We start from the raw sequence: 23,824 nt of genomic DNA, 5'->3' as shown, positions 1-23,824 counted from the left end.
TTGTAGTCATCTACTGATAAAATTAAAAACAACATAAACTGTTGCATAGTTCACTTTGGCATTTAGCTCGAGCTTTTCGGTCAATATTGTTTTTGTTAAGGAATTGGCTAACTACCCATGCTTGAAACGTACCGCCTCCTACAACAAATAAATGTTTTCCAGACACCAGAATATTCATTTCCACAATGGCCACAGCGCCCCGATCAATAAGACGGTAAGCTGAGGGCTGAAAAATAACCGGTTTTAGAGGAGCTAAAATCCGCAAGAGCGACTTGGCCTTTTTACGTGCAGGTTTTACATGTCGGGACGAACTTCCATAGTCTGCGAAATCGGCGGCCAGAAAGACAGGGATGTGAGCTGTGCTAACATTCTTGTGCCGTTGAACTAGTGCTGATAAATCTGATATACACTTTTTGACCGCAGCAATGTCCCTGAAAGCTTTTGCCAACTTTAAAATCCTTTCTGTTCGAATGTGCATGAGAAAAACAGTGGACCAAGATTTTTTGCGATGAAATCATGCGCAACACCAAGAAGTTTTGAACTGAAGAAAATGTCTGCATCACCAGAGCGCATACGGTGTGTTACAACTGATGATAAATTAAATTGCGCTCTGTATAGATACCTGTTATCACTTCCCCTCCACTGAGCCAAGCCAACACATGGAAGCCTCTTCACAACATCATCCTCGAATTTTTTAACTGAGTCAATCGCAAAGACATTCATGCAAAGTGTCCTTCCCACCTTAAAATCTCCAAATGTGTTCCTCTCGCGACCTTTACAAGGAAAAAACGCCCGTGTGGCTTGACTATTTGCTGTGTAATCAAAATGCACCAGCACGTCTAGTTTACCTTGGCAGACGTGTTGAAACCCTTTCCAGTTTATTAGCTTACCGTGACCGCGCAAACCAAGTGTGCGATTGAGCGCCGTGACGTTATAATACAGTGCAAGTGTTTCCAAACCGTTCTTTGTCGGTGAACCGTAAAACAAAGAGTTTTTAACAAATGGAACAACAACTTGTCGTCCACCATACGCAGCAAGGACAGTGAGGTCAAGAAAATTATTCGTTGCCGCTGTTAGTTGTTCCCAGTAATTAAAAGCGATGAATATCTTTTTATCATTCTTTCGCAAATCGTCGTCTGCCTCCTTGTTGTTGAAGTGGATAGTTGCATTGTTTCGGGAATGTGTTCGATCATTAATGTCCGTTTCTTGGCTGCTGTTCACGATCTTGATCTTTCGCGCATAGAAGAACAAACTAACCACTGTAATTCCACAAAAAAGAACCAACGCTTTTTGAAGGAATTTCTTCGATCGCAGCCTGGTTAGCAAAGCCATTTGTTTTTGTGCTGCATTTTCGTACTCACTCACTAACTTAAGTGCTGCATCAAACTAACTTTCAAATATTGAGTTTGTGTGAGACCTTCAACCTCCCTCATTAATAATCATAAAAGAAAATTTTCGCGACAATTTATTCCGCGCAGAATGACGATACTGTTCACCACGAAACCTGAGTTTCGAACCATTGTTTTGTAACCAAGTCTCTTTATTATCGCAGTTTCATCGAACAAATCAAATTTTTGGCACTTAAATAGCGATTGAAAGGAAAAGAAAACAAGCACTAAAACGTGTTATGGTTTCAATGTTTTAATTAAACAAAACAAAAGGTTAAAAGTTCAAAGGTAGATTGATGTGGGCGCCAGGGAATGGACAGCTTGAGTACTGTAGTGAAAATATATTATTACAATACTGGACACTGAAGAAGTACGTGAAAATTATATTGGCAAGTTAATTTTTGCTCATTCTTATTTAAGAGAGTCCAAAAAAGCCGAAATGTCTACAACGCAAAAAAGCATATGTTAAAACAACGCGAGGGGTTGTTGTTGACACTATTTTTCCCTCGAGTGTAAATACCTTTTTTTCGTAGGAAAGCTAGCGTACTGTCATAACAGAACAATTTCTGAAATTAATGTTTATACTTTGTTTTTGGAAACGGAGGTAAATTTGAATTGTAAATCACAGCGTAGCTAAGAACAAAAACTAAGATTTAGTAAATGTTAGTTTTTATTCTTAGCTAAGCTGGAATGTCCATAACGTATTGTAAAGAGGATTGAAAGTTTCAAAGTCAAATATTGACAGTTAATGACTGCGAATGAATTTTGAACTCACTACATCGGCTTGTCTGTCTGTAGGATTGCTTGCAATGAACGTTGTCTCCTCATAGACTGAGAGAATCACGCTTTAGTACTTTAGCGGAAAGCACTTGAGGGCTGGTGTTATCGTATAGCACAATCTACTAAAAGCACACTGAAACATAATGTTCTATCATCTGTCAGTACCGACTGTCCAAATTCAGAGATTAAAGGCTCAGAAAACAACGCCTTTCCAAACAATTTCAACTAATAATTAAGTTTAAGGTTGTGTTTGGAGACTTACTACATGGAGTGGTGGGGTGGGGATCTTATATAAGCAAGGCGGAAGGTTTATTTGTGTGGTTTGAGGAGCGTGTATTGATTCGGAATGCTTGTACAGAGTAAAGTGCAACAGTAGTTTCGAGTTGTTGTTTAGAGTGCCAAAGCAGTGCTACGTGGAACAGGGCTAGACGAATAAATTAGCCATCTCATTCAGACAATCAAGTATCGAACTTATGTTGGCTCCCGTGAATTCCGTTTCAAGACCTTTTTAATACTGTACTTCAGTATACAGTGACGGATGTAGACATGCTCAAAGGAGGGTGGGAGAGCGGGGAAAAAAATTAATAATGCCAGGATTTTACGGTAGCTCAAGTTTTCATTCAGATAAATTGGTAAAGTTCGCCCGCACCAGAGCAAGTCAATCACAAGTCAGTCATTATATTCTCAAGATTCAATATCACTAAATTCTCCACGATCCTGATAAATATAATTTTACGAGCGAAGAAGCTCATATTGTATATTAGCCCAAAGAGGATTAAAAAACACCGCAAGAAAAAAATACATACACGATATTCCGAACAACTGTACGACCTGCAAGAAAATACAGGCCATATTATGGTAACAATGACGAAGGAAACGTGTTTATTTTGACAACGGTCATTTTCAATTACAGGTAACATTCATGACTTGTAATATCTATTGTGTAAGTGCTGTTTGAATAACTGTCGTTGTGACTACTTGTAGAGCAAACTTCTTAATCAGAAAAAAATGAAATTTTAGACGAATCTTACAATTTCTGATTTATACATAATTTTTTTACACAACCCATAGTTTACGCATCGAATACAAGAGAAGACTCAAACTTTATATATCTTTTTGTAGAAAACTCGAACAAACGCTTGTTGTCAAAGTGTGTTGTTGGAATATGATGTAATAGCAGTTACAACAGCAGTAGCAGTAGCAACAGCAGTAGAAGTAGAAGCAGCAGCAGTAGCAGCAGCAGAAGTAGAAGTAGCAGTAGTAGTGGTAGTGGTAGTGGTAGTGGTAGTGGTAGTGGTAGTGGTAGTGGTAGTGGTAGTGGTAGTGGTAGTGGTAGTGGTAGTGGTAGTAGAAGTGGTATTAGTAGTAGAAGTAGAAGTAGCAGTTGAGTAGCAGTAGCAGGAGTAGTGAGAGTGGCAGTAGGTAGTAGCAGGAACAGTAGCAACAGCAGTAACAGCAGCAGCAGCAGCAGCAGTAGAAGACTTTCCTAGCGCAACGCACTTATTGGTGAGACAAATAAAAGATAAAAGCAACATGCAGAGTTATATCATGGAATTATGCAACAACCAGCAAATGCCCACTCGGGGAGTGTATACATTATTAACGATTAAAATTTACATTATTAAAATTGTCGTCAGAATTCAGAAGAAATCAGCAAATTTCAAAAGCTTCTTTCAAAAGCTCAGATCTACAACACGACCTCTCCTTTCTCTATTACTCTATTGTCACAATCAAGCAGGGTTGGCCATAAGTAGCACTTTATTTGGGATGTGGCCGTTTTCTTTTCTCTGGCGAAAGACGAGCTTTCAGTGTGAAACATAGAATTATACATCGTACTCTCATATCCAATCTTCAGCGGTGGTACTTGAGTGACCATGCGCCAAGAGAACTGGCAACAGTATTCAATATATTTCTCCAGACTATCTTTAAGTGCACCATCATAGGGTGGAAGAATGTGTTCTGTTGCATTCACTCTGTTGCTTCTTTGACGTTGCCATTGCTGCTTCCATTTTGTCTCCAGATCTTTTTTGGCGGTCTGTTAAGTGAAACAGTAAGTTAAACTCAGTTGTCTAACAAAAAGCCTTGCCAAATGTGTTAAGAGACTTGAAAAATGATGACATTCGCCAATGCCCAGCTGTTGTGGATACTTTTGTTCTGACGAAGTTGTCTAAGAGATTATATATATCTAATTTGCAGCAAGAAACCCGTACTACTTCTACTTAACAACTATTCCACGAGCGTGTGTTGGATATGAGATGGTAGATAACCAACGAGGCGCGTAGCGCCGAGTTGGCTATAACGATCTCATATCCAACAAACGCGAGTGGAATAATTGTTTTATTAAAAACGCCCCAAGAATTGCAATAATTGAGTTCCCCAGCTGTTTTCGTTGACGCGTATCGGCTACCATTTTTAATTTGTGTCAATGGTATATGAGCTCATATACCATTGCATGTTAACCAATAAAAATGCAGGAATTGCAATATACCATTGCTAGTTTTTAATATTAGCCTATATGAAAAGGACTCGTGGTAAATATCTAATAAAGTTTGTAATAAGCTCAGTTCATCATGGATATGGGGAACTGTAATTTGTACATGTTATATTTCATAAGTTGAAAATAAACATACGGTAACATCGGAGTGTAATGTTGTGTAAACTATTGTACGTTGACCTACGTTTATATTATTTATCCAGAGTTTCTCGTGTTAATGTAGTGTAAACATTTTCGCTAACAACTGCTGCATAGAATTTCTTTTGTTACCTCTTGGGAATGCGAAGCCAATTCATTTTTTTTTTTGATCACTCGTTTATTCATTTTAGTTCGTTCCTTTGAAAGGAATAACCTGGTAAACAAAAATGTACATTTGCTGAGCCGAGACTTGACTTACTTGAACAAGTTTATCCAATTTATGATTCACTGCCGTCTCCTTGACAACGACCATAACTTCATTTAGTGCGTTCTGGACTGGAGTCGACGGTCTATTTGAAGATGATCTGGACTGGAATAAATCACTGGGAACAGTCTAAAGAACAAAATTGTCGATGCACTGTCACATTTCCTAAATGAATAATAATAATTTTGTAAACACCTGTAAAAGTGATTTTGCTTGATAATAGTTTTATGAAATACTAAAAGGCTTAATTTACTGGTAGAATAAAAATAAAGTATTAATATTTTCGAACTGTAACTCAACCCTAGTAGAGATAGTTGAAATGACGTTTTAATTTCACCCTGACAATTTTTAAAGGCCTTTGACGTTTCGTAATAACGTCGGAACCCGATCAAAGTCTAACGTTTGGTTCCTATTATAAGCAACCTTTGATAACTATATAAGTTGATACATAAAACATGTCTTCCTAACTTTAGAATACTAAGAACACCGAAAAGTGATTCTAAATTATCAGATTTCCGCCTTTTCTATTATCCATTTCGTGAATGATGAAAACGACAAATTACGAAACAAGATATAAAGCTGCAAACCTTCTTTAAGTCAAGGAAAGCGAACGAAGGTGCTTTAGTGACTAAATTTTCCAAGATTGTTGAAGAAATGTGAGTGAAGTTTTCTCTCACAGTTGCGGCACTCTCGTAACAGACCTATAAAAAAAACAATTCAGGTAAGATTGATAATATTCCTGTGGATGTTCTTGCAGTAGGCAAAAAATGATGTTTTTGTGATACGGTAAGGTAAGGTAAGGTAAGGTAAGGTAAGGTAAGGTAAGGTAAGGTAAGGTAAGGTAAGGTAAGGTAAGGTAAGGTAAGGTAAGGTAAGGTAAGGTAAGGTAAGGTAAGGTAAGTTAAGGTAAGGTAAGGTAAGGTAAGGTAAGGTAAGGTAAGGTAAGGTAAGGTAAGGTAAGGTAAGGTAAGGTAAGGTAAGGTAAGGTAAAACTTTATTTATGCAGGGTGGCCCATTCAGCACAGTGGCTGGTTTCCAGAGGGGCCCTGCTAAATACAATTTCTAAAAATATAAAATATCTAATTATTTAAAATAGTTGTAAAAATAGAGTTAAAAGCTTTTGTTTTGTAATTGAAATAGTTATATAAAAAAAGTTTAAAAACTAAAACGAATTACAAGCATGAACTGGTTTATAAAAAAGATAAATGTCGTAAATTAGGTGCTATGAATAAAATGGGCTTTTTAAAAGAGGAGAGTAATACAGCTTGTTGGATTTTTAAGGTAGGTTTATGAGATTAATTAACTCCATGGTACCTTAGTGAAAACGTGAAGATAAGCCGTGTTGAGCAGTATATTGATATGTCATGATTGTATTCGTGTAATTTTTACTAAATGAATTGATAGACTTAATTTAAAATAAGGAAAAGATATTGCGATATCGTTGCGAATTCTCGCAATTCTGCTGTAGCTGAATTAAGGAAAGGCGCCCTCTCTTTAGTTCAAGAATGTCTTCACATATGAAAGCATTTATGCACGCCAATTATAGACTCACTAAATGAAAACAGCGTTTTCATATTGATGAAAACAAACTAGAAATTGCTACCTCAAAAATAAGGCATGCAAGCCTGGAAGCCTTGAGATGTTCTGCTGTTGGTCGATCTGTTGGTCGTGGTCCTGTGCTTAAACTCTTTGGAAGTCTCTTAACAATCCTCTCTGTTGCATCAGCACGCATACCATCTCTGAAGCTAAGAGTGTATTTCGTTTCAAGCTCAGATTGTCAGTTTGTACTTAGTGTGTTCTCAGTTGCTCGCTGGTCTTGAAGAACCCTTCTCTCGGACACTGCAGCAAGCCTACAGAAGGAGCAGACGGCATCAGCAAAGCCTTGCCAAAAAAAATAGAATTCTAAATTTGACTGAACGCCATTGTTTAAAGCTTTTATACTGGTTAATATTACCTCTTTTATTGCTAAGGGCCCGATTATATGTCAATTTCAGCCCGGCTTCCAAAACAAATCCTCTTAAAACGCGTTTGCGATTACGGGTTTTTGAAACCGGGCTGGAAATCTCAGCTCGGGCAAACGGGCTGAAAAACCTCATGTAATCGCATTACAGAGAGCGTACGGATGCGCAGTGATGGTTTTCAACGAAAGAAAATGGCGGTCACGATAATTTTTCAGTTTTAAAAGTGTTCAACCGGGGCTGAAATTCGCCGTTTAACCGCAACGAAATTACAGATCGGCAAACCGGCTGAAATTTCAGCCCGGGCTGAAGTTCGCCATATAATCGGGCCCTAATTTATACACTTAATGGTTGGTTAGTGGTTGTAATAGGACTTTTTTTTAGTGCTTTTAAGCAGTTGTGTTCATAACTGTAATGGTATTCCCGTACGCCGATCCTGTGTAAAAAAGGCAAACAACAAAAAAGGAACCCATTCGCAAATTGTGTAGGTGTACTATTTGAGTGATCCTTTTTGAAAATAGAAGTTGACAGTTACAGTAAATTACAAATGTTCGTGGCTAGTCTGACGCAGCGTTTCGTCCCTGCCAAGGAACTCTTCAGAGACCCTTCTGCTTTCAGTTGGCAAATTCGCTGAGCATCGCGTTCAAAGTGCCGACTGCACAAAATCACGAGTGAAGTTGACAGTTTCAGTGTATTACAAATGGTCGTGGCTAGTCTGACGTGGCGTTTCTTCCCTGCCAAGGAACTCTTCAAACTCTTTAGAGATCTTTCTGCTTTCAATTAGCAAACACGTTGAAAAATTTGAAATAAGATACCTAACTTGGGCAACCCCGTGATCGCGTTCCATGAAAAGTCTTAATTTGTTTTTTAGTGGAATATGCAACACTGAATCGCATTTCTGGGACTGAGCAAGAAAAGTTGAAATTCATGCCTCAGTTCGTTCATGCTGTGATTCGTTGAGCCAGTCTTGATTTTGGTAGATCAATGAAGCTACGTATTATGCTTTACTATCGAGTGCCCCTTGCCTCCTCTAAGTAATAATTTGCCAAGCCACCCCACTTATTTCTACAAAAGTATGCAAGGAAAGTAATTATTGACATATTCGACATACAACTTAAAATATTAACGGAACGGTAGTGTACCTTTCTCTAAACTTGTCCACCTCCTTTTGTTTGTCATCTAGGAGCTCCCTCAGCCTTGTAATTTCGGAGTCGCTCTCTCGCTGACTTCCACGACTGGTCTGTTCATTGTCTTTTAACCTTTCAAATAATTTTATGTAATTTAAAGGATACCATGTTATGAGTTGTAAAAACCCCTGGGTCGCACATAGGTACTGCTGGAACTGCACAATTGCATACTTAGTTATCATACGGTCTTAATAAAAGACAAACAAAATGTATCAAAAATAAACAACAAGGAGTGGGCTGGAGGGTGGGAAGAAACTGCCTTTGTGAAATAACTAAGAAGTGCGACATAGCGGTGTCGGGCAACCGAGCGTGCGCAGTAGCAACGAATACACAAACGCAATGGTTGTTTACTCCTGTCTAAGCAACTAACCAATAAAAACGTCTCTGTTACGTAATTTATGCATTGTTTTTAAGTGCAAAACAAAAGATGGTGTACGGTCTAGGAACTCCAACATAATTCTCTGCATTTTGTTTATTCCGGCTGAAGTTTGCCCGGTTTTATCACCATTTTCCTCTATTAACCGTACTTAAAAGGGAAAGGGGAAAAAGTAATGATGGTTACCAGTGGCTTCCGAGACGACTTGCCATTTTTTGGTTGTTGAAGGTAAATTCTGAAAAAATTTTCCTTGGTGTTCCACGCCGTCGAGAAATTTTCAGTGGCGTGGAACATCGTGTGAGACTTGAATCCGACTGAAAATGACGGCGTAAAACTTGAGGCGGTAAATCCGTCTTTGTTTGCGTTCCACACGGGTACATGTAGTAATATAAAAACATTTCCGAGAAAAAACAGAAAACAGAAAAAGTTTTGTGTGACGTCTTTCTTAGTAACGGCTTGATTAACACATTACTCGCATCGTTTTCCGGCACTGCTATGTCTTCAAAGGAAAGTGCCGACTTTCTATCCCCCCCCTTCCCCTGGTAATATGTAACTGATGTTTGGAACTAGTGTAATTGAGAATAACTTCACTAATTGCCATCCACTGGCAAACAAATTCATGAAACTTTTAAGTTACTTTAAAAAGAACTGAGTAAATATTTTTACCTCATAAGTAGATCATCGTTTTTCTGCTCTAGTTCTTGCTGTTTGGACTTCAGATCGCTGTTCTCCTGCTGTAGTGATTTCAGTCCTTTCAGTCCTTCTGTAATCTGCATCGATTTTTGTATGAGGGACTCTGTGTATGATTCATCCTTGACACGCAAAGGGTCATTACCTTTCGGTGATGATTCTGTTTCGATACTTAAAGCTCTACCAGGATACAACCAGGATGTGTGTGTCCAAGACATTGTCGAAAATAAAGATATGTGTTGTCGTTGTATAATATCTCAAGCCAGCATCTTTAGGTTCAATGTTTAATTCCCGGATGCAGCTTATTCCGGGAATGAAGACCGGAAGTAATGCTTGTGTAAATGCTTATGTAAATTAGCTGACTCCTGAGAATAACCGGAGAATAATCGCGCATCACTGATTTTAGGAAATTTCCTCAATATGCCTCTTAATTAGAGTGCCAGCTATTGTACCAGCATAATATGAAGGCCCCTTACATTTGTCATTGTTTCACTGGATTCAAAAGCTTTCTACCTGAGACTCGAATGATGTCGAAGAGTCTTTGTTGAGAGTTTAAAATTTAACATATTTGCACATTTGTTAAAAATTATAGCTGTTAGGCTTGAGTCGAGACTCTTATGACAATATTTCTCAGAAAAAACGGAAGTTTACATTTACAACTTGACCTTTTGTTAATTCGTCGCCCATGCGTACATGCGTCACTAACATTCGGGATATTTCCCTTTCATGACAGAGTTTCTCGGAAAAGTCTTTTTGACTGATTTCTAGCAAGGTGTCCTTGAATTATCTATTATTTTTACTTTGCAAGGTACAAGACCCGTAGATATGGCATCAGAAGGTAAGAACAAAGCTACGTTAATGCACAAGATACTAAAAGAACCGCTTGAAGAACAATGTCATTCTTAACAATCTGGCAATTTATATGCCGAGTGTTTGCTGATTCATATGGTTTATGATGTCATCCTTATTCTACAAATTCTGTGTTGTTAAGCGATGCGTTTACGAGACTAAGGACTTCGCATTACAAGCAGAAAGGCTGGAAAAACATGTTCGACCCACTAAGTTTGCTTCTATTTGACTTTCCTTTTTATGACTCTGCATAAACACGAGAAATTAATAGAATTCACAATGCTCTTTGAAATCTTGACTTCCGCCATTATGCTTGTTTCCAAGCTCGTTTTCTAATTTATTATTATTGGAACCACCGCTTGTTAAAGTATTATTGCAACGAAGATAGATGGTGTTACCTGCGAAATCAGTAATACTTCCGTAGAAATTATATGATAAATATAACAGATGTGAGCGTAATTGTTAAACTTTTGATTACTTTCTCTTTCATGGTAGCATCTTTTATGAAAATTACCCAATGCGTGAGAATTTGTTTTCTGCTTTGAGAAAAACAGTAACTTTATCACAAATTCAAATTATATTGACATTAATTTTAGCAGCTATTCACTAGTCTATTTTTTTCAGGAGTGGCGACAAATTATCTCATTAATAAAATAAGATCAACGATTTCGCAAAGTTGCTTGGCGTTGCATGACAAGTTGCGTCATTTTCACGGTCTAAACAATCGACCAATGAGTTTGCGAGAATTCTATCAGCTATTGTTTGTCACGGATAGTTGTGCCTAAATCATAATCCTTAGCTATAAAATAGATCGCGCGACTTTGCTGGCCAAACGACAAACTTTGCTTGATGATTCACAAATATGACTGACAAAACTGCGTGAAATGTAAAAAGAAAAAGAAGAAAGAAAAACGCATAATATGTTGACACGTTTGGCCACCCCGCTGCAATATGTTGCAAAATGTTGGATGGCGTTTTGGAAAAGCAATTCGAACTAGTGCGCATGCTCCGGCGGAAAAAATATTGCGCAAACGTGGCCAAACGAGTACAACATCATGGGAAATCCAAAAATGTTGCGAGAAAAATTTGACCATTTTCAAACCCTTTCCAACATCATCCAACATTTTGCAACAGGGTGCCCAAACGTGGGCAACATGTTGTGCGCAACAATGTTGGGATATGTTGCGTCGAAATGTTGCGTCCGTTTGGACAGGCCTTAACAATGTGAATTAAACAAGTAAAAACAACCAAACAAACAACGCATAAAAAGTGTAAATATTAAGCAATAACCAATGACACAGTTGTTTCTCGATTGATTACAGCTTCGGACGATTCACTGTGCTATTCACCGCGATCTTCATACGTCGCCGTCGTCGCAATTGACTTCGGGACAACCTACAGCGGGTTTGCTTTCTCATTTATTAAAGATCAAGGAAAGGATTCCATATTTATGAACAGAGAATGGGCGAATGAACAAGGTGGTCGTACCAGTAAGACTCCAACATGTCTGCTACTCAATTCAGACCTGTCATTCGACTCGTTTGGATACGAAGCGGTGGAAAAGTACGCAGGTCTTCAGGATGATTGCAATGAAGGGGAATACCTGTTTTTCCAGCATTTTAAAATGGCTCTTCACAACGACGAGGTAACCATTGCTTTATAAAGTAAATGTGCCCTTAAAATGTCTCGTCGTGAAAACTGTAACAAAAATAATTTTATCACGTTTTTGAGCTTGTTAAAGAAACCCTAGAAGAAAAAGAAAATTGCCAACATGACTCTGGCTTAATAAACTTTACAACTTCCGTATGATCCATAAACTATTTACCTAAAAAATCTGCTGTATATAATCCAAGAATGAATAACGAAAACTCCAATTTTATTCTCTTTGTAAGAGCGAATAGGCAGAGGACGGTACAGCCGCGTTCAATGGGGGCAAACAAATATACATATTAATATATACCTACTTCAAATTTCTTGTGTGGAACGGTATTCAGAGAGCGCTCAACTTTTTAGCAGCGGTGCTAAATTATTCAAAAAGGTTCCAGACTTCAATAGTATTTTCATATTAATACATACATATAACTCTTCACAGACCATCAACAAAGAAACAACTATTAAAGCTGCCAACGGAAAATTTGTCAAAGCCAAGATAGTTTTTGTACCTTCAATAAAGTTCCTTAAAGAAGAAGCCATTAAAGTAATTTGTCAGCGGACTGGAGATGATCATTTCAGCGCAAATGATATCCAGTGGGTTCTTACTGTGCCCGCCATATGGACTCCAAAAGCAAAGCAGTTCATGAGAGAAGCAGCTTATGAGGTGAGTGAGCACACCATTCACACCCGTCAAAAAATTGGTCCGGACCTGACCACTTTTGTAGAGAAACAAATAAGTTGCTGCGGGGCCATAGGCGCCTATGGACCCTCGTAAAGTTGACTGTTCCTCTGCAGTGGTCAGGTCCGTACAATTTTTTTGATGATCCGTATCAAATTTTCTCTGTCCAACAGAGAAACTTGAGTACGGACCCGTCAGTTTTTGGCTGAATATTGGCTGTACGCTATTTAAGACATAATTAAACGAAAAATAACACATTTTTTGAACATTTTACAATTGGGTTAAAGTTGGGCTATTTGACCCCTCAGAACTATAGTCCGTATAATAAGGACATATACTAGGCTTCACTAGGATAGAAAATATGAATATGGCTTATACTTCAGGGGGCATTGCACGGGTATTTTTTATGTTTTCCAACTGTTAAGCTTCTGAAATGTTTACGTTTTGTGTTTAACAGGCTGGTTTGGGGTCCCCGGACAATCCAGATCAGGTAATGATCGCTCTAGAACCCGAAGCTGCCGCACTTTCCTGTCTTGAAAAGAACATGAGTGAATTCCAATCAGAAACCGGATGCAGCTCGGTAGAAGGACTTCTTTCGCAACCAAACACACATTACATGGTTGTTGACATTGGAGGTAAAAGTTCTTCTTTGAATTCTTCTTTGAGCCGATGAACAACTTTGTTTATAGAGAGTGGCACATAACAGTTTTCACTGACAGACTAGTGGCTCTCCGTCCTAAGTTAATTACACAAAAAATCAATACACTGATATGACTACCTTATATAAGGCTAGGCATCTCAACATTTATTTAGTTTTCATACAAAGTCGTTTTTTCATGTCTGCATCTAGAATGACACAAGCTGCCCGCAAGAAGAGCAAACGTAATTAGCTCGTTTAGGTACATGGTAAGCTGAACTACAATGCACTGATCAGCGCAATTTATTAATTATTAAGCAATAATTATTTTGATTAATAAACAATAATTAATTTTGCCGATTTAAAATTGTAAATATTCCTGCAATTTAGTGTTCTCGCTCGATGCCGAGCTCCAGAGGTCTGATACGTACAACAAGGCAGTTTAAAGTTTTGTTATTCTAATTTTCGCACCATCTTTTCTAAATTTAGGGGGCACACTTGACGTGACAGTACACGCCATACAGGGCGACGGCAACATCAAAGAGATCCACAAAGTGACTGGTGGTCCTTATGGTGGAATAAAGGTGAACCAACAATTTGAAGCTCTTTTGGATGAGCTGTTTGGTGCACAAGAGCTTCAAAAGTATCGGAAACAGCATCCATCTGATTGGCTCTGTCTGATGAACGAATTCGAAAGTAAAAAGAGAGGAGAGCGCATCTTAGACAACAAACTGATGACAAATATCCGATTACCACGCAGTTTTGTGTCCTTGGCAAGTCAGTCCAGAAGTCGAGCCATGTCACGCTATGGAGAAAAAGAAATTAAGATTAAAAATAATGAGTACCTTGCTCTCAGTTCAGGGGTAATGAAGCAATTGTTTGCTCCTGTGATTGGGGGGATCAAAAAGCACTTGAAAACTCTGCAGAGAGAGCCAAAACTATTAGAAGTGAAAACCATGCTTCTGGTTGGCGGTTTTGCAGATTCTGCTCTTCTTCAAAAAGAAATTAAAAATGAGTTTTCTCGAAAGTTTAGAGTGCTCATTCCCAATCATGCAACCATAGCAGTTGTTCAAGGTGCTGTGATCTTTGGCAAGAAGCCAGCTAAAATAACCGAAAGAGTGGTGCGCACAACTTATGGGGCGGCTTGTATGCGGAAGTTTATCCCTGGCGTCCATCGGGAAGAAAAAATGGTTGTCGTGGATGGCGTTGAGTGGTGTGATGATTTGTTTAGCCTATTCGCAAGAGAGAACGTGGCTGTACGAATCGGCCACAAAAGTACAAGTAATTACACACTACTCCGTGCAACCGATACAAAGATCACTTGTTCCTTTTATGCTGCCAGCAATCCTGATACTGAATACGTCACAGATCCCGGCATGACTAAGATTGGTAGTGTCATGGTCCATTCCCCTGACACATGGAGAGGAAAAAATAGAAAAATTGAAGTCAGTCTGTATTTTGGTAGAACGGAAATAACCGCTTCAGCTAAGGATGTTTCAACTGGTAACGTTGCTCGAACCATCCTTGACTTTTTTCATACTTAGATTGATCAAATTGACACTGGGTGGAACATACTGTCATTAGATTAGTTGCCTTAACATAAGCCAGAATGCTTAAAAGCACTAGAGTTTGTACTGCGCAAATTGTGGATGCGGTTTTTGAGTCCGAATTCATAGAATCGTGTTTGTATATTACTTTTATTATAGCAATGCAAATTATAGCCTGATCCGCAAATTAATTTTTTCTTTGGTCATTTAAATGAACTTTTGCTGATGAGCCATGTTAGAGACTTTTAATTGGACTATAAAACGCATTTATCGTATAGTATACAGCTAGTTCATAGCTAGAAACATGATTTTGTCAACCTACCTGTAATGGTGAATTTTAGGTAGTTCAGTAAGCTTTTTCGCGAGTTCTTTTAAAATGTGTTTGGCGGATATACGATGCTCGAATACCAATCAAACAATAAAATGTTTAAAACTGATTGATTATATCACAGCACAATAAAAAAATTGTCTTGGAACGAGTAAGTGCTTTTCTTTAAAATGTTCTGTACAACCGCCGAATACCACAAAAAAAAAATCATTCTAATATCTGCTTGGGAATTACACGTTCAAAAACATAGTTGTTACCAAGCGCTGGCATGAGAAAATCGTGTGGAATTAAAACTAAATGATCAGTAACGCCTGTACCCACAACAACAAATAGTAATTTAATATACCACGAGTGGTTTTCAAAACTTGACAAGCAAAACCACTTGACTTTTTCTCTTTTATTCTTCACATTGTACGAACGAAACACGCAAAAACTTGGTAGGGACCTTTGATATATCTTGTTCCAGCTCCAAAAGAAAATCAAAACATCGGTCTTTATTAGCTTGCAAATAGGCTCCCAAGTGGGGCAGGGCCAAAACGATCGGCGAGCAGGAAGAAAGAAACGTCCCCCTCTTCGCCTTTTTCCCTTCTCCCACCACCTCCTTTCTCTTCCCACTTTCTTTTCGCTCCATCCTCGACCGGAGAGCCTGTTCACTGGCTTATCTTTATTAATCGCTAAGTTTTGATGTAATTTTCCTATTTAAGACTTTAACAATGACCTTTTAGGTGGAATCAGCCTCAAAAATGGTTGGTACTAGGTCAGTAACTTTTTACATTTGTGCGACAGTTGAGACAGACGCAGGAAGAGAACAGTTTTAATATCAAAATTAAAAGGGGACTCGGTTAGGAAATCTACGATCGGATTATCATGTAACTTGTCGGGGGAGTAAATCCTTACTGTTTAGGACCTTTTTTGAAGCTGTTACTAAAATAAACAAAAAACACCGTGTAAGATGAAAAGTATTGTGAAGCGAAATATATCCAAACAAGGACAGCTGCAGTAACTGGATATTATGGTCTATGTATCAAACGCCTTTCTTAGGTCTTAAGATAAAAGTGTGGATTCTCTATGCTTTACCTTTGTCAATGTCACATGCAAACATTGGAGGTCCCCTTCCCCCCTTTTAACGTTTGAGAGTTCAACAATGAGAAGGGTAGGGGAAAGGGAATTAATTTGGAAATCATGACAAAACGTTTGACGAGGTTTGCAAACCTTGTCAAAAGAAGTAGGAACGCTCATGCAGGCTAAGAAGATGAAAGTGTGGATACCCTATGCCAAGTGAAAGTGGCATGTAAACATTTTGGAGGCCCCTGCCCCCTTTCAACGTTAAAATAGAAAGAGGGACAAAGCAGTACTGTGTTCCTGTAAGCAGCGCGTTCAAGTATCTTAGAATGAACTGGGAAGTCAGATATTATTGGTCTGAGGTTTGATAGTGTCGTTTCGGGGCCAGATTCAACGTTCAATCAAAATGATTGAGGTGGAATTTCTGGCTAAGGTGGACAACAACAAAGGCATGTTTCCGCTGTCTTGTTATTGGTCGTACAATTCATGAGTTCCCTTGGAGGTTTTTTAAAGGTGTGGCGCCTTTCACAAGTAGGCCTTGCTGGATTTTCAGGCAAAACACCCAATTTCTTGATTCTCATTGAGTTGTTTTTAAACATTAGAGTAACAGAGGGAGGGAAAAGAGGGAAAGAGGGACAAATATTATTGCTAAGTGTATGACACATTAAACGACTATTGTATTGTAACTCTGACGACTTTGTTCTTAAAAGAACAAGGTCGTCAGAGTTGTGTAACTCTAATGTTTAAACTGAGCGTTTGATAAGCTGGCCGATTAAGAGGAAGTGGGAGTGGGTAGGGCTTCCCCAATGTTCGTAATTATTGATTTGATGCCTCGGGATCTCTGCTACCCGGGCTGTTATGCAACCAAGCCGGGTCAGCAGTTTTGTTTCAGTGCAAAATTAATCATCAATAACGGTATTTCTTTTTTTATTCAAACTGACCAGGAGCTATATGAACCCGTAGCATAACGAGCCAAATTGTCCACACAGCACTGTGCAATATCTTAACTATTTTTTCGACTTTTTTGCTTGTTTACAAGCAAAAAGAAGGAGAATAGCGGTTAGGTTGGGTAATCTGGAACCACATTCTTGTTAACTCTTAAGGGACTGTTTTAATTTCTCAAGGGAATACTTTCCGCTGTGGGTGATCAATGCGCGTGAATTGTAAAGTGTCACTCTATAGTTGTGTTTCAGCACTTCCGTTCTTGTAGAAAAAAACGTGACTTGTCAAATTTACAAACGTTATATAACAATTAAAAACGTGAGTAGCCCAAATCTTACGCGACATAACCAATTAAGAATGTGAGGGGTTCAGCGCTCGAATGCAGAAAAACGATTAGTATACGTAGTTGGACTACATGCTGTCCAATTTGGAAATAATTTGATGAAAAAATTCCGAGGGCAGCCAAAATTGGACGAGGCCGTAGGCCGAGTCAAATTTGGCTGTCAGAGGAATTTTTTGAATCTAATTATTTCCAAATTGGACAAGCATGTAGTCCGGTTACATATTAATTATATAGCTTGTAGTCAGTCAATCAGCGTAAACAATAAACTTATGTCCAGAACGGGAAAAGCATTCAACAATAGAAGGCATAACACAGCACATGCAACTCACTCAAAGCATTGTCTTCACAAATAAAACTTAAACAAAACAGTGCAATTTTATTCACCTGAGTTTGCGAAGCTTGCTACAAAGTGAGTGAATTAAAACACTGCATCAGTCAATGAAAGTCGTAAACAAAGTGTCCGAAGAGCTTTACAACTTCTTGAATCTGGCATACTCCTTTCCACTATCTCGTTCATACTTCATCGCCGTCTTTTCTTTTCGAATTTCAGCAAAAAAGACAAAGAATTGCTTCTAGCTCATGACGATGAATATCTGACAGATTTCTTGCTTCGCTTCGCTGCACTTACGTTCACCCAAGTTTTGTACTTTTGGAGGTGTTTTGCTCTCAGTTTTTGCTTCTTAGTGTAGCTAGCTCCTCTTCTGACAACGTAGAAAATTTCTCTTTGTTGTTACCATTGCTGAAAAGCCCAAAAGGAATGGAAAAACCGTAGCAAATTTGCTTTATAAAATTCCGCCATTGTCGACTAACAATGCGACAAGTTTACAGGGCTTACGCTAGCTATGCTTTGTGCTAATTGGCTAATATCCGTCACATGTCGTTTTTTCTTCGATTTGATTGGCTGAGACAAAACTGTCCAATTTTTCTTAAATTGGACAGTTTGTGCATTTTACCTGAAAGTCCTTATATGAAACTATCCAAATTTAATCCCAAATTGGACAGTTCTCAGAAATTTAGGAAAAATAGCTGCGCTGACAATAAAGGATTTACTGACAGCTATATAATTAAGAACGCAATTTGTACTGGTACAAGTCTTTAGGCGCTAATATTAATTTTACCTAAAACGATTAATGAATACTTTCGTGGCTGGTCTGACACGCATGTTTCGTCTCTGCCAAGAGACTCATCAGAGACCTTTCGGTGAAGCTAACTCGTCGAACATCGCGTTCGAAGTCCCGCTAGCGTCGAAATGATGGTGCAATCTGGCCTTACATCGCGTAAGCATTCCCAATTGCGTAACGTGTAAATTTGTACTGGTGCAAGTCTTTCACACACTAAAACGTTGCTAATAGTTAACCAAAGGGAACTAATTTCGTGACAATTGATTATTTCTGCTGAGTTGCACAATTTGGAATTCCAACATTTAATGCAGGTGTGAAGTGATATTTACAAGTTTTTTTGTAGCCTGTTGTGAAATTACTTCCGGTGGAAGCAGTAAACACCAAACGTTTTTTCTTCTGTTCGGAAGCTTCGCGAGGAGAAGCGGCTTTTGGTAATATCCAAACGAAAATTTACTTCTCAATGTGGGGTTAAGATTGCGTGACGAGAAAAAAGGTAACTCTGTCTTGCGTAACCTTTATCGGGAACCCTGCATTAAGCCGAGTAGAAATATTTCTAACTCGAAAGGAAACAACTATTTCGATTAAAGGCAAGCGTCGATGTTTACCATTTTTAACCAAGCCAAAGTATATGAGTCGCAAAGCGCCCAGCCGTCACGACTGACAAATACAGCATTTCCTCCACGAAAATAAAAAAAAGCTTGAACTGAAAGACGTTTGAATTCTTCCATGATATGTTCGAACAACAATACCCAGGATAAACCTTCTACACATACTAACTTCATGCAAAAAAGTCGATATCTCGAAGAGATCTTTGATTAACTACCTTAACCATTGTACAGTACCAGGCTTAAAGAGAAGACGTCTTGTCAAACCAACCCGGCCCAGGTGTCAGGCCAGCTGGGTAAGCAAGCCATCAGGAAACAGTTTCTATAAAATGGGACAAGGAGAAAAAAAGCGGGAAACACAACGTTTCCCCTGGATCATCTTCTAGCACTTCTCTTGTATTCTTTTAAACTCACGCGTGCTTTGGACTCGACAATATATACCCTGGGGTTAATTAATTGCTGCTTTAGAAAAGTAAACAGAACTAAAGTATATAAAGCAAAGTGTCGTAGTTAGCACAATTAAACAAAACAAAAAAAAGGCGTTAGAAAATACATGAGTATAAAGGAACAAGAAAATTCCGACATCTTGGGTGAAACCTGGTGGTAAGCAAAGAAAAACAATAGAGAATACATTTGTATTACATTGTATTACAGTACTTCCTCATTGTAGTAACGTAACTTTGAGTGTGACGAAGAAAAACTTGGATAATCAAGGCTAGAGATGCTAGAGATCCCTTTTTATATAACGTTTTTACGACTACACTTAGGTAATGTTCAATATGGTGTGGCGTAAGATGATAATCGAGGCAACAAGAAAATTGATAAAACACACAAAAGGTGAAAGTCGAACTATTACAATATTTTGTTAAAATGTGTGTATCATCGAAGTTAGGAGAGGATATACGACAGTACTATAAACCTCGCAGTTGAGATGGAAAATAAGCTTTAAGAACGTATCGACGCTCAGCAGCATATTCAACTTGCCTTCCCCTGTTCTAAATGATAGTCAACGAGTTTTCATGAAATACTGAAATAATTGTAGTTAATAATTGTAATTTTAGTTAAAAATTGCTATTATGTTCTCGGTATTTGGACCTAAAGTTACAGTAAAAGTTTTAGGAAAAGAAAGGACTCACTGATTAATCGCTAAAAAGTCCAGATAACCTGTACACTGTTTATTACTTGTGAGATTTACCACAGAGACCTTTATTTCTGTTCCTCCGAAAAGTAAATTGATTTCTATATCTTTTGTTTTCCAAGCTTCTGGAGTCTCAAGAACCAATCCTCGACCAGGAGCCTTCTCTACTCCAGGATCTGTAACAAACTGTACATCTGCGCGCTCGGATTTGTAGAAGTCGATTTTGATTTGTTTCTGTGCACCTGATAGCGGCTGAAAACCAGTGAAGCGCCTTTTCTCGCCCACTCTTACTACTTCATCCACTTTAACGAACTTGAAGAAGACATCTTTGCAGCGCGGAATACCTCCTATGACTTCCTTCTTGGACTCGGGGTGAACTCCATCAAGGAACAACTTGTGCACTCGAATGCCGTAGGTGGTAGTCATCATTCTTGACTCGAAAACACCAGGTTTTTGCCCAAACATCACAGCCCCTTGAACAACTGCAAGGGAAGCGTATTGTGGAACCATGATGCGGCAGCGGGTGCCAAAATGGTGCTTGATTCTTTCTTGAAGAAGTGTTGAGTCAGCAAAGCCACCAACAAGAAAGACACATTCAATTCCTGACAATTCCTGTTTGGCAAGCAGGTTGGAGAGATGGGTGACGATACCATTCAGGACAGGGTCGAACAACTGTGTCACGATTTTTGGTCCAATACAAAGATATTCTTTACGCTGAACCTTTATATCTTCCAGACTGTATTGTTCTTGGATGATTGCATTTATGTCCCAGCCCTTGGCGTTTGAAAATTTACTCACAAAACTGTTTGGCAGTCGAATCCTCGTGGTTCCTCCCTCGCAGACTCGCTTCCCACGTTTCTTAATTTCGAAATCGTTCATCAGGTAAAGCCAATCCACAGAGTTATGTCGGGCGTAATCCTGAGTAAATGTCGGGGTAAAGATCGACTCAAGAAGGAACCTGAATTCTTTGTTAACTTCCTGTCCACCATAGGGGCCTCCGGTGGCTTTATGAATCTCTTTGATCGCACCGTTCTCCTGAATTTGATGTACAGTCACGTCAAGGGTTCCACCTGAAAAAGATGGAATTGGTAATTGAAAAATTGTACGTGAAAGGTCTAAAGGTACTGAAACACGAAAAGACATGTAACAGGGACAAAACTAATGTGGCACGCGCATTTTGGGCGTGTGAACTACATGTTGCTGCGACATATTAATGCATGCAATATGTCAGCCGTGCAAAACATATATCTTACATATATGTTTTTCACGGCTGAATAAAAAAGTTATGTGTAAAATTAATAGAAGGGGGGGGGGGGGCTTTTAGTTAGGGTCAGTTAGCTTTAGCAGGCTGCAAACCAAAAATGTTTCTTTTATTAATTGAAGGCAAGTAGTATTGTAACTTGAAGATGTATTTTTTCCTCTGATACTCTCTCTCTCTTATACACATCTGCATGCTACACATATGCTTAAATGCTTAATCTCTTTCCGACTGTGCATGTCTTTCTATCAATCTGTTTACAGTTTCTCGTCTGCCTGTCTTACTTTTTTTTTAACATTCCTCAACCTGTTGCAAAAAAGGTCAAGGAAACGATGTTATTCTGAAGCTGTTTTTTTTCGTACCTCCAACGTCGACCACAACGTATTGCGTTTCTGAACGGGCCAGAGTGTCAGTGACTAAAGCATCGTTGCTTACACTCTCGGCGACAAAATCTTTTATTTTTCTTTCTCTACAATAAACAGATGCTGCTTCTGGTTCCAAGGCGATAATTATCTGCTCTGGGTTTGTTGGTGACCCTAATCCCGCCTAACAGACAAGTAAAGAAATGAGAGGTGTTAATGCACTTGAGTCTTCAACGTTGGAATACTCTAAACGATCGGCAAAGTACACCCCAGCTGTTCTTTGTGTGATGGAGGCTAAGGGCCTGTTTATATGAGGAAGAGTTGTCCCTGGTAAGAGGGTTACCCCCCATACCGAGCCACTCCGGGCGTGAAAGTTTTTCATACGTTTCTCTATAAATAGCTGCGAACTGTTTACATCAGAAATTGCAAAGTTGGCTCTGGGGATAGGGTGACCCTGGGTGGAGGGTCACTCGCTTTGAAGGTAGGGTGACCCTGGGGAGCGAGCCAACTTTTTCTCCATATAAACAGTTTGGTTATTTTTACCTCGCCTACCAGGGACAAGTTGACGCATACCGAGCATGCGCAAACGCTATATAACGCCAAAAAACAATGCACATAAATTGAAATCAAAGTCGGTGGTAGATTTATCCAAAAAATGGTCGATGTTTCAGCGTTACAGATATTAGAAAAGGCAGCCATAGTAAATGTTTTAAAACAACTCTCGCCAGTCTTTTGAACCGAGAGAGTCAAGTTTTGGCTTGGCTAACAGGGACAACTATCTCATATAAACGCTTGGCAAAAGATGGCTCGGGGGAAAGGGTAACCCTCCAACTGTCCTACCAGGGACAACTTTCCTACATGTAAACAGGGTCTAACATGCAGTTTCATTAAAGCCTCTTTTTACATATTATGGTGACTCGAAAGAAAACCTGCATTTATACAGAGGCAGATTACATTCATGTAAACAGAACGAAGATTTCGCATTCAATAGGCTCGATAGCTCAGTTGGCAGTTCACTGCTTCCTTATAAGTGGAGGTCATGGTAATCCCGTTCAAGCCTGATTTTTTTCCAAGCTTTCTTTTCCTGCGTTCTCTTCTATAAGGTTAAAGTAATCAGGGTACAAATGAAGCCCAAGTTGGGCAAGAAAAAGTCATTGTGTGAAACAACTACTGGGGAACTTGAAAGGTAAACTAACACCGATAGCGACACACACTTTACCCTACAAAAAACCAGAAACGTCGTCAGAAAAAAAATGCTTCTTCTGGTTATAATTTACCTTGTATGCCGCTTCTCTCATAAACTGTTTTGCCTCTGGCTTCCAAATCGCGGGCACAGTTAAAACCCACTGAACATCACTGCAGCTAAAATTTTCGTCACCAGTTCTCTCTCGAATTACTTCCAAAGCTCTTGTGTGGAGATAATGGATGGAATAAATGAAAACCTGTATGGCTTTCATATGCTTTCCGTTGCTGGCTTCTAAAATTGTCTCCCTGTTTAGGTTCTAAAGAGTGAAAAAATTGGTTTTAACATTAAGAATGACTAATACTGTGGTACTGAAAATAGCTTGTTTCGAATCAAGTTCGGCACAGTAAAAGTGAAGCTAAAGAAAAAAATTAATTCGTATTCTTTGAATATAAAGTTAATAGTGATAGTGATATTATTCTATTGCATCTAAATTAATTATTCTCCAAATAGAAAAAATGGTCTACTTACAAAGAATGAATGATCATTAACAAGAACTATCCATATAATTATTTAATTAATATAAATACTATTACTCTCAAATTTTCTTATTCAGAATCTATTTAGGGAACGAAATAAAAAGCAGTGAGACAGCAAAAGATTTTCGTCGACTTAAATATTGGAGACAATTGTATTATATCAAATTAATTAATTTATAACAATTATTAATTAATTGTTAAATTAATTAATATTAGCAAACAATTTACAATAAAATACTCATGAGTCCACTGCAAGGATAGAGCAAGGACTAACCTCATTGTTATGTAGGATCATTTTGAAC

General features: G+C 38.6%; 3 protein-coding genes and 1 pseudogene across 4 annotated transcripts; 1 reads left to right on the top strand and 3 right to left on the bottom strand.

Moving 5' to 3' along the window:
• Position 1: 1 nt before the first annotated feature.
• Positions 2-9,552, bottom strand: LOC144667221 (uncharacterized; annotated as a pseudogene). The gene is made up of 5 exons (XR_013573295.1): positions 9,253-9,552; positions 8,166-8,282; positions 6,854-6,915; positions 2,164-2,219; positions 2-1,386 (listed from the first exon to the last, which is right to left on the bottom strand). The product of XR_013573295.1 is annotated as an uncharacterized LOC144667221 (transcript).
• Positions 3,839-7,021, bottom strand: LOC144628574 (uncharacterized). The gene is made up of 4 exons (XM_078486689.1): positions 6,669-7,021; positions 5,653-5,766; positions 5,060-5,194; positions 3,839-4,203 (listed from the first exon to the last, which is right to left on the bottom strand). The coding sequence occupies exons 1-4, from the start codon at positions 6,795-6,797 to the stop codon at positions 3,856-3,858; spliced, it is 726 nt and encodes a 241-aa protein (XP_078342815.1). The 5' UTR covers positions 6,798-7,021; the 3' UTR covers positions 3,839-3,855.
• Positions 9,553-9,987: 435 nt separating the features above from the next.
• Positions 9,988-15,062, top strand: LOC144667421 (heat shock 70 kDa protein 12A-like). Its single transcript, XM_078528819.1, has 5 exons — positions 9,988-10,114; positions 11,448-11,770; positions 12,218-12,442; positions 12,915-13,092; positions 13,584-15,062. The coding sequence occupies exons 1-5, from the start codon at positions 10,102-10,104 to the stop codon at positions 14,636-14,638; spliced, it is 1,794 nt and encodes a 597-aa protein (XP_078384945.1). The 5' UTR covers positions 9,988-10,101; the 3' UTR covers positions 14,639-15,062.
• A 1,892-nt stretch (positions 15,063-16,954) lies between these two features.
• On the bottom strand, positions 16,955-23,818 carry LOC144667424 (heat shock 70 kDa protein 12A-like). Its single transcript, XM_078528824.1, has 5 exons — positions 23,797-23,818; positions 23,078-23,302; positions 21,801-21,984; positions 19,267-21,250; positions 16,955-17,058 (listed from the first exon to the last, which is right to left on the bottom strand). The coding sequence occupies exons 1-4, from the start codon at positions 23,815-23,817 to the stop codon at positions 20,175-20,177; spliced, it is 1,506 nt and encodes a 501-aa protein (XP_078384950.1). The 5' UTR covers position 23,818; the 3' UTR covers positions 16,955-17,058; positions 19,267-20,174.
• Between the last annotated feature and the right edge of the window lie 6 nt (positions 23,819-23,824).

This window comes from Oculina patagonica, chromosome 10 (assembly GCF_052425735.1).
Source record: "Oculina patagonica isolate OP01 chromosome 10, crgOcupat, whole genome shotgun sequence".
Lineage (NCBI taxonomy): Eukaryota > Metazoa > Cnidaria > Anthozoa > Scleractinia > Oculinidae > Oculina > Oculina patagonica.
Note: the sequence above shows the minus strand (reverse complement) of the source record. Positions and strands in the feature narration are given on the sequence as shown.

Bases quoted from the DNA above. Each gene is read 5' to 3' on its own strand.
- LOC144667421 (XM_078528819.1), top strand. The intron at 11,771-12,217 runs GTAACCATTGCT...AACTCTTCACAG, and splicing joins TGGCTCTTCACAACGACGAG to ACCATCAACAAAGAAACAAC. The intron at 13,093-13,583 runs GTAAAAGTTCTT...TTCTAAATTTAG, and splicing joins CATGGTTGTTGACATTGGAG to GGGGCACACTTGACGTGACA.
- LOC144667424 (XM_078528824.1), bottom strand. From the start codon at position 23,817: ATGATCCTACATAACAATGAG. The intron at 23,303-23,796 runs GTTAGTCCTTGC...TTCACTCTTTAG, and splicing joins TGATCCTACATAACAATGAG to AACCTAAACAGGGAGACAAT. The intron at 21,985-23,077 runs GTAAATTATAAC...CTTGTCTGTTAG, and splicing joins TGAGAGAAGCGGCATACAAG to GCGGGATTAGGGTCACCAAC.
- LOC144628574 (XM_078486689.1), bottom strand. From the start codon at position 6,797: ATGCGTGCTGATGCAACAGAGAGGATTGTTAAGAGACTTCCAAAGAGT. The intron at 5,767-6,668 runs GTAGCAATTTCT...TTTTTTTTATAG, and splicing joins TTGCATGCCTTATTTTTGAG to GTCTGTTACGAGAGTGCCGC. The intron at 5,195-5,652 runs GTTTGCAGCTTT...TTTGTTCTTTAG, and splicing joins CTTTCCTTGACTTAAAGAAG to ACTGTTCCCAGTGATTTATT.